The 10,260-nt window shown below is 38.1% G+C and overlaps 1 protein-coding gene across 1 annotated transcript; it reads left to right on the top strand.

Annotated features, from left to right (window-relative positions):
• The first annotated feature begins 7,820 nt into the window (after positions 1-7,820).
• On the top strand, positions 7,821-8,243 carry LOC149842146 (uncharacterized). The gene has a single exon (XM_090000595.1). It carries the CDS (start codon positions 7,821-7,823, stop codon positions 8,241-8,243), a length of 423 nt encoding a protein of 140 aa, XP_089856721.1.
• The last annotated feature ends 2,017 nt before the right edge of the window (positions 8,244-10,260 follow it).

Raw genomic sequence — 10,260 nt, 5'->3', positions numbered from 1 at the left:
GCGAGCAAATGTGCAGCAAATGCTTAGATTCAAGCTTATTCTCCAGTTCTTTATTTCTCTTTCTGGGCTTTCCCTAAATGATAGTAAATGCTCTCTTACTATGTTCAATGTTCAGTCTCCTATGCTTGCAGCAGGTCAACGGATTTTTAATTGTGCAATCTCTGAGTTGCCGATGACGTATTTGGGTCTGTCGTTACAAGTGAAGCGTCTCTCTTCCGCTGCTTGGGCTCCAACTATTCAAAAAGTGAAAACAAGCTTTTTTCGTGGCAGGCGTCTTATCTCTCCATTGTTGGCCGTCTGACTTTAATCAAACATGTTCTTTTTTCTATCCATGAATTCTTCATGTCAATGTTCGTGATGCCTGTGGGCGTGGAGAAGCAGATTTATCGTTTAATGACGGATTTTCTTTTGTCTGGGTGTCAACTTAAGAGTAAGCGCCATTTGGTTGGTTGGCGAACGGTGTTGTTACCTAGGCGTATGGCTGACTTAGGTGTTTTTGCTCCAAGACAGAGGAATATTGCTCTTGTGACCAAGCAATGTTGGATGACCCATCAACCAGGTTTTTCATATGCTCGTTTGCTTCATGCTAAATATGGTGCTCCTGATTTATCTCATTTTCGTCATGCAACCCGAGGGTTGACGATCTCTCACTTGCTAAGCATGTGGCTGAGAGCCTTATCGTCCTTCAGAGATCAAAATGGGGATGCAGAAAATTATGATCAGTGGTTGCAATGGGCGATTGCACCAAATGGTGCGTTCCAAACCCACAAAGTGTATAGATCGTTGCTTCCCCTAGGGGCAGATTGGTTCCCTGAGTGTGCATTATGGGGTAAGGGCCCTTCCACAAGATCTCGGGTCTTGGCTTGGTTAATTTTGCATGATAGGGTTCAGACTCACCGTTATTTAAAGAAGTTGGGCTTTCAGTTTTCAAGTTGGTGTGTGTTGTGTCAAGCTGCTGACGAAACTACTTTTCATTTATTCTGGTTCTGCCCAATCTTTGTGGCCCTATTTAATAGGACGTGGAGATCTCCGAACGTAATTGTCAAAGAGGAGTCTTTTGCGCTTGATCTACTCCTGGGCTCTATTGAAATTAGACGATGCAAGTGGTGGAGACTGATCTGGAAGACATGGTTGCTTACTACTTGGTGGTTTGTTTGGATGGCACACAATGATGCTACTTTCCATCAATTTTCGATCATCCTTAATAATCTTGTCCATAAAATCCTGGTTGATGTATATGCGATTCTACATATGCATCTTAGAGACCTCTCCTTCCGTCTGAACAACGTTCACTCATCGGTGGTTTCTTCTAATCCATCGGATCCTGGTTGAGCTTGGCTTTCTTGTTTGCTGCTAGTTGTTTGTAGTTTCTTTTTCTTTAGCTTTTGTTTTTCTATATTTTTAGTTTTGTTTTCTATTTTGTTCGGTTCATGGGTTCAAACATTTTGTTGATCTTCATGAGTGATAATGTTGATCTTCTTTCGGCTCTCTCTCTCTAAGCCCATAGACTCTCTCTCTCTCTCTCTCTCTGCCTCAAGGCCCTTGTCTCTCTTTTCTCCTTGGCCCATAGACCCTCTTCCTCTCTCTAGTAGATTGTCTCTTGACTCCTGTGCTCTTGGTTGGTTGGTCCTTGTGATCAACCTACACATTGTGGACCAAGGCTTTTGTCAAGACCTACTTCAAGCGGTTAGAGTTTGGTGCTGGCGTCCAAGCCATCCTTAGCCTCAATCATGCAACCCCGACCTTCTCAGCAGTACCAAGATCGTAGCTATCCCTCAGGACGATCATCTTTTCAGTAAGTGTGCTGATACCCTACCTTGCCTTGTCCAAACCATTGAAACCCAACCAATGTTCAGATTTGGATTAATTTGTTGTAAACTATAGATTTTAACCTGACTTCCGAAGACCATATCTCCCTCACCTGACCTCAGTTAGACCTCATAATTTAACCGTAGGTGCTCCAAGGTGCCCCCAGCCAACCTCCGTAAACCAGCCCCAAACTCTATCCCAGTTAGGAGAACCGTTTGTTTTACCAAATCCTGTCAAACCTACAACCCAGTCTAGACTTGTTTTCCTTGAAGTCCGATCCGGAGTCTCTAAATCTCAAAACCCATGAAATTTGGTTCTGATTCTTTTACAAAACCTTCTTACACGTGTACCAAGCCTCCCCACAAAACTTGGCTATTTTTGGTGGTCCCATTTGGGAGCACTGAATTTTTTACCAAAACCTGTTTGAGTAAAACAGAATTTGTTTCCTACTTACCTGATTTTGACCAACCTCTTTTGTATTAGAACCTAGTCCGAACCCACCTAAGCCCGGCACACATCATTAGATTCTTTCAAAAAAAAAAGAAACAATCAGCGGAGATAAAATGGATACTATGGCTAAGATCCACACCTACATAACCCACCCAATGAAAAATAAAAGTAAAATTAAATAAAATGAAAACGCCTCTTCCAATGCCTAAGGATCTTTAATTCAAAGATAAAAAATCAAGAAAGTGTACCCAAAGTTTGAAGTTTGAGACAAAGAGAGAAACCAACTTCTAAACAGTTCATACCAAGAATTAGTTTGATAATAAATTTATTCTATGAAGTTGTCAGACACTGGTCCGAAACTATAAGAGGAGATTTTTTTTTTCCAATATGCATGAACAAAATCTCATAATAGCTAAAATAAAGGAAAAACTTAAAAAAAAAAACTCAGAAAAAAAAGTAGAGTGTTCACACCTTTGTTCTCATTAACCTCCAAAATTAACTCTTGTTTCCATAAAAATAATACTTATTTATATTAGCGGGCAACCCAATTAGGTTATTTTTCTCTTTTCCTATCTAGGATAGAATACTGATGCACGTTAAAAAAGAGTGTTACCTATTTAATTAGATAAATTACATGATTACATATTTCCACAGGACTTGTTAACTACATCAAAGCTCCTTTTGAATAAGGAGATATTTCGAGTCAAACTTTGTTATATACAAATTAAGACTTTGGCTGGTTCAACTGATCCATTAAATAAGCTCAGATGACCTAAAAAAAGGTGTCAAATAAACTATGATAGTTTAATAAGTGTGGCTCATTGAATTGTGATATTGGTAGCAAAACTATCCTATGTTGATGTTGCATGCACATCGTTTTGCTTTGTAATGAAATCAAATGTTGAAACAGATGATTCGTATTACTCCTATATTCCCATTGGATCAAATAGCTTCTATATGTTTTTCTAACTTTTAAAATCTTCTAGGTGTCAAGATTCCCTTGATATTTAAAACAATTTCTTAATTTATCTTGAGATTTTCCCATGTAAGAAGATCCTGATATCCTGAGGTTGACTAACTTAACATGCGCAAAGTAAAAACTTGTAAACAAGCAAGAAAAAAATTAAAAAAAGAAATAAAAATTAGCCCCACCTTCTTGTTTGTTTAGGCTTCACAGGTTTAAAACTTTAAATAACTGCTTTGAGGTTAGTTTAACCTCATTCTACTTTTTCTTGATATTTTACTCGGAAAAACTTTCTCCCCCATGATCAGAGACCTGGCCTGGCTGGCTTTACCTGCCATACTTACGATCACTGTCCTGACAGCATAAAACTGACAAATATCGCGAGATTTATGAAAATCTCGTGAGAAATTGCCTGAAAGTTTAAAACGGCAATTTCTAGCAAGATTTTCAAAATCTCACGAGATTTATGAAAAAACATAAATACTGTGATTTAAATGCGTTATTTATGTTTTAAATGGCTATTTATCCCGAAAAAATATGTATTTTTATTTTTAAATATTTTTTATTAATATTTTCTTATAAAAAATAAATTTTATATTTTTTAATTTATTTTTTTATTGCCAAGAGTTTGCCAAAAAATGCAAGATTTATGAAAATTTTCTAATTTCTCGTGAGATTTTGAAAAACGAGAAATTGCCGTTTAAAACGTTTGTCACTATGGGTTGAACATATGGCTTGGTAAGCACAATATGTATCAGATCTAGTAATTGTGAATTTCTGTTAAGTTTTACATCAAGGCTTATAAGTCCTATTAAAACCTAAAATTGGTTATTTCTAATTTGATTTGGGTTTAGACTAACGGGATAACTGACCCGGGGTTATTGTTAATTTTCCGGGGATCGATTCTCCCTGTGACTATGCCAATGGCTTCCTTATTGGGTGTCCTCTGTGTGCTAAGGGCTTAGGGCACTCAGTCAGGGTTTACTATCAATGAAGGGGTAATTAAGCAACCCCGCTCCTAGTTAGGTTCCTCATCATTAAAAAAAGAAAAAGAAAAAGAGAGACTATTGAATCCTGATAAGCCTATTTACAACTAAACCCAGTTCTCTCTTATAATATGGATATGGGTCGAGTTTAGATCTTGAATTAGATTTACATTAAGAATGTGTATGCATAATCCAATCAAACATTTGGATTTAGATCTTCAAATTGGTTATAGAACTTTAAACCAGGTTGAGCATCTCATTATTGGTTTGCGTTTTTTCGTGATTTGAAAAAGGACTCGCCCTCAAGTTTGGATCACCCACTTCGAGTTTGTTCAATCATCAATGTTCTGGGTTTTGAACCCATAATTAATTTGAGACACTTAACTCCATGGTGCTCGCTCATGTCACATGGATACGGCCACAGATCGGGGGATACAACCATTTTCAGGAATTTTCAATATGATTAGCATATAAGGGGACACGACACAGGGGCCAAAATGGTGTATCCGTGTGATAGAGCTTTCAACTGAAGATCTTGTGCATGGTCTGTAAGTATTCATCGTAACTCTGTTGAATTAGATTTGAAAGATCCGAATTGATTAAGTGGAACTGGCAATGGTAAAATGTGGATTGAAAAAGAGCAAGCATGTCAAGCAAGTTGGTTTTGCTCCTTGATGATAGGTCCAGATCCAGTATACAATGCAGAGATCCGCCCGCCGGGGTCGCCCATGTGGCCAGCAGGGTGATTGTGAAGGTGTTGAGTTGAAGACCCAAGATCAAACCCTGGGGTTTTAGAGATGAGCCTCCTGGCACACGGTTGTGTCTGTAGCTTTCAGAGGTGGGCCACCCAAGGCAGGGTGGTCGTGAGGCAAGGGTTCCTCATCATTAAAAAAAATCCTTTAAAAGAACTCAAAGTGGAGCAAATGACAAGATGGAGATAAATCTCAGCCAGCCTAAAATGAAGGAGTTGCGTATTGGACTATTTAAAATGAAGTGGATCTATGAGCGATTCGGTTTGAACATAATCCATGGTATGAGTAAGAATATGTTTGTGAGGGTGGATTGATTTTGGCTAAGTACGGCAACAGTTTCGAGTTCTGGTCTGGCCTAGTGGATTTAAAAGGACATTTGTGCATATGATTGGATCTAATGGGTTGTGGGGTGTGTTTTGACCACTAAAATGGGTAGATATGAAAGAGGGTGGAAGCTGTTTTGGATGCCCGACCTAGTTTCCGTTGATGGTGACTAAACGGGTCGGAGTTCCAACCCACTTGTGGACTGGATCTAACCCAAATTGTCAGATCTGGATAGTTTATATCCAAATATGAACCCAATCCAGAACAAAAGTGGTCCTGTCTATTCAGATCCCAGTCAGAATTTGATAGGCAAATATTGTTGGAGCTGGGTCAAAATACGGTCTAATCTGACCTGTTTTACATTTTTCATTACAAAATAAAGAGAGTTTACCCATTTTAGGTGGACCTACCACCACCAGAGAGGTTCATATCTCAATCGGAACCAAAACATCGTTCATTTGATCTGATTAGATTCAGATCAATTTCACAAATACACAATGTTTTGGGGAAATAGAAAACACGCCTATGTTTTGGTAATTGCAACAAGCATTTAAGGGCAACTTTTATAGAAGTAAACCTTGGGGTTTTTTTATTAAACATGAAAAAGTTTCTTATAATTAATATAAATAACAAAGACTTTTACCTTTTCAAATTTCCACCAAATTAGCTGTTGAACTGATGCCTTCAGTTGTAATCAATTTGTTAGCTTAACGTTGGCTTAGCATTAACTCGTGGATTCTTATTTTTTTTTTGATAGTTCATGGGAAAAACTCTCCCACTCCCGACTACTCTCACACCCTCGACTGCATGTTTGTTGGTGCGTGTGGCCATGCGCTGCACGTTGTGCTTATCCATGAGTAGGTCATCTCATGGATAAGTTGAGTCAGTTTTCAAAATAAACCTTGTATTCAAAATTCGCATTTTGATTTATCAAAAACATCAGAATCACCATGATTCTCTCAACCGATTGTTGAGCCGAGAGAGGGAAACCGAATGCTATATATATTCATGGGACTCGGCTCCTAATACACATATACACACAGAGAAACCAACTCTGTAGAAATAGAGGCCTTCGAAGCAAACCTCCAAGTCTCTAACAACTTTCACTTTCCTTTACTTTTTTTCTATTGTTGTCACCGGAGGTCCTTCCGCTGCGCCAACCTCTACAGTGGTATCAGAGCAGAGGTTTGAAGACGCTCACAAATCCCTGCAGCCTTCAACCTGCAACGAAAAAAAAAAAAAGGTGGGGGGGAAGAAGCTTTAATCAGGTAAGAGCTATTGCTCTTCTCTCTTTTTTTTTGCGCTTCTTGTATGTCTCTGAAAACCCAAACCGGGAAACAGAGACCCGATTTTCTTTACTTTGTGTGCCTCTAAAAATCCAAACTGCAAATTAAAGTCTCAGCCTTCTTCCTGAAAGAGGTGATCCTTCATTACCTGTTCATCTCTGCAAACCAAAAAAAAAAAAAAGGAAAATAGAGAAAGACCGAAAAAAAAAGCAGGAAAGGTTCTGACGTCGGAAAAGGTTTCGGTCGCCTGCCATTTTTTTCAGCAGCATCGATTTAACAAGGGTAAAAGGCCTTCGGCCTTTTTCTATCACTCTCTGTCTGAAAAAGAAAATCACACAAAACACAGAATCGAAAAAACAAAAAACAGAAAAGGAAAAAACCCCAAGCTACCAGAAAAACTGGTTTTGGGCCACTGTTTGGCCTCGAGTTTGCGCGTAGGGGAAGCCTGCGTCAAGAGAAGAAAACCCAAATAGGAAGTTGTCCCATCGCCGTCGAAGAACGATCGGAAAACTTTCGGTCGTTTTGTCTTCCAAGAAAGCTTCGTCGTAGGAAAAGACCTTGGATCTGTGTCTGAGTGAGCCTGTAGCGAGAGTAGCAAACCCAACCAAAGAGTCAGGTCATCGCCGTTGAAGATCGGCCAGAAAATTGGCTTCCCGACTTTTCTAATAGCTCCGACAGAGGAACAATCATGGGTTTTCTGTCAGAGGAAGCCTGTGCCGAGAAGATCAAACCCAACCTAAGAGTCGGCCCATCACTGCCGGAGAACGGTCAGAAATAATCATTGTCGCCACCGGTCACTCTGGAGCTCCAATAAAGAAGAGAGAGAGAAACCTGACGAATTATAAGTCAGTTTCGAAGGGTTAGGGCTTATATAGCTCGAGGGGTAAAAAGACCCCGCTGCCCCTGGAAGTTTTGAATATTTCAAAAAAGGGGTTTAAAACATTTGATTTTTAACCCACGTACCTTTTTGAAAATATTTGCTAAAACAGGTTTGCGACTTTGAAAATTTGTCAAAAATAATAGTATTTTCTTTTTTGTACCGAAAACTATTTTAATTTTTGAAAAAAAACTTGTTCCTATTAATTTAAAACACCTTTTTTTAATTCCATTTAAGACTTAAAAAATAGGTCTATTTATAATTAGAAACCTGTTCTCAGTATAGACTGATGTAATCTTCCTTTTATCTAATTGTCTCTTTGTGTTGACTTGTCATAAATAAATAAAATGTATAAATATATTTTAGTATAAAATGGCTAGCCATGTCTGTGCCTCTGAACTAGCAAAAACTGACAAGCTAAATGGGACCAACTTTCCTGTTTGGAAAAGGCAGATCCCCTTAGCTTTAACCCTGGAAGGACTGAAATATGTCCTTAGTATGTCTGTAGAAAAACCGAATGATGATGCAACTCAAGATGATATAACTAAATTTGGAAAGTTTCAAAAAGATGATCTGATGGCAAAAACTATCATGCTCACCTATATGGATGATGATTTGATCAGGGTCTTTAAAGATTATAAGACCGCTAAGGAGATGATGGAGGCAATAGCCATCAAATATGACACCACATCCGAAGTTCATATACAATTACTACTCAAACAATACAACTCATATAGGATGAAAGAGAGTGACAGTGTGGTAGACCACGTAAATAGGATGTTGGTTATGGCTTAAGACCTAGCCATTGCTAGAAATATAATTCTAAATAGAATGCAGGTGTCCACCATACTGAATAGCCTCCCACATTCATGGAAAATTGTGATCACTGCGTTAAGATTAAATTCAAAGAATTTAAACTTGATTGAGTTGCCCATGCAATTAGCCATAGAACAAGTGCACATGGCTAAAGAAAAGAAGTCTGAGTTGATGGTGGTGCAAGACACACCGTCTCATATCCGAGTACCTATTAAGCCTAATAACTTTAAAAAGAAGGGTAATGGCAAGTTCCATAAATGATAAAGTACAAGTTTCAAACCTCAAGGCAATAAAGGCCCACAAGTCAAGTGTTTCAAGTGTGGCAAGATGGAACACATTCAGAAGAACTACAGGATAAAGTTTCTTAACAATAGGAGCAACTGGAATGGTGGAAGATACAACAACAACTCAAACAAAAAGAATGATAGAAAAGAAGTCATTTGTGTTGTACTTGAATGCCACTTTGCGAATGAAGAACTCTCAGGGTGGTGGGTGAATTATGGAGCTACTCGACACATAGCCAAGTCCACCAATGGAGTTGTGGATCTCAAAGAGCTAGGATCAGGCGAGCACAAGGTCTACATGGGCAATAACTCCTATAGTGATGTTCTAGGAGTTGGGTCCTACAGACTCAATATGGGAGGGACTAGTGTGTTGCTTAAAGATGTTCTTTATATCCCTTCAATGAGGAGAAACCTTATGTCTGTACCAGTCTTGACTGGAAAAGGTTTTGAGGCCCGTTTTGTCCCTGGGAAGGTTGCTATGGGGAAACATGGTAGAATCATGTTTGATGATAAATTTGACAAAGAACATGGGATATTTAAATTATTCAAGAATAAAGAAAAAATTTTCCCGAATATTGATTGTGCCTTAGTTATTGATGTGAATGCATGGCATAGAAGACTTGGGCATATAAGCCTAAAGAAAATAAAAAATCTGGCACAACAAGGAATAATCTCTAACTTTAATGAATCTCACTTTGAAAAGTGTGAATCTTATATTTTTGGAAAGATGGAAAGAAAACCCTTTCCACATAATGTTATTCGAGCCACTGAACTGTTAAAAATAATTCATATGGACATTTGTGGACCTTTTAGAGTCCAAACTCATAGTGGCATGTTATACTTTATAACATTTATTGATGATTTCTCAAGATATAGATATTTGTATCTCATCAGAAATAAATCAGAAGCACTTGAAAAATTCAAAGAATACAACAATGAAGTTGAAAGACAACTTGGTAGATACATTAAAATTATGAGATCTGATAGAGATGGTGAATACACCTCAAATGAGTTCTGCAATTATTGTAAAGATCTTGGCATTAATAGGAAAATAATCGTGCTAAGGACACCGCAACAAAATGGTGTTGCTGAAAGGTGTAATAGAACTTTTTTGAACATGGTTAGATCCATGTTGGCAGGTGCTCATCTACCCAAAGTTTTTTTGGGGTGAAGCTGTAAATACAACTATGTATACCTTAAATAGAGTGTCTTGTAAGGTTGTCCCAAAAACTCCATATGAAAGATGAACTGGTATGAAACCAAACGTAAATCATCTTAGGAGATGGGGATCTGTAGCTTAGGTAAAAATCTTTGATCCAACTATGGATAAATTGGATAACAGATCAGCTAGATGTATTTTTATTTGTTATCCAAAAAGATCAAAAGGCTATAGATTGTATCACCAAAGACTGGGATTGATTGAGGGTAGAGATGTTGAGTTTCTAGAAAATCTCAACAATGAATCTGGTGATCCAATTGAGGATTCCTTTGATTTGCTATATAATCATGATGATCAGAATGAACAGTTAGGTAATGAACCAGTTGTGGAACAGTTAGGTAATGAACCAGTTATGGAACAGTTAGGCAATGAACCAACTGATTCCGAACCCTCTACCTCTCAAGGACTAAGTGGTCGTAAAAGGTCTAGAGCTCTTCCATTCTACTTGGATGACTACTATGTGTATTTGTGTGAGGAACTCTGTTATTTTATA

The sequence above is a fragment of the Nuphar pumila genome, chromosome 3 (genome assembly GCF_984573655.1).
Source record: "Nuphar pumila chromosome 3, dmNupPumi1.hap1.1, whole genome shotgun sequence".
Taxonomy (NCBI): domain Eukaryota; kingdom Viridiplantae; phylum Streptophyta; class Magnoliopsida; order Nymphaeales; family Nymphaeaceae; genus Nuphar; species Nuphar pumila.
The sequence above is the reverse complement of the archived record's forward strand: the minus strand, read 5'-3'. Positions and strand labels throughout refer to the sequence as shown.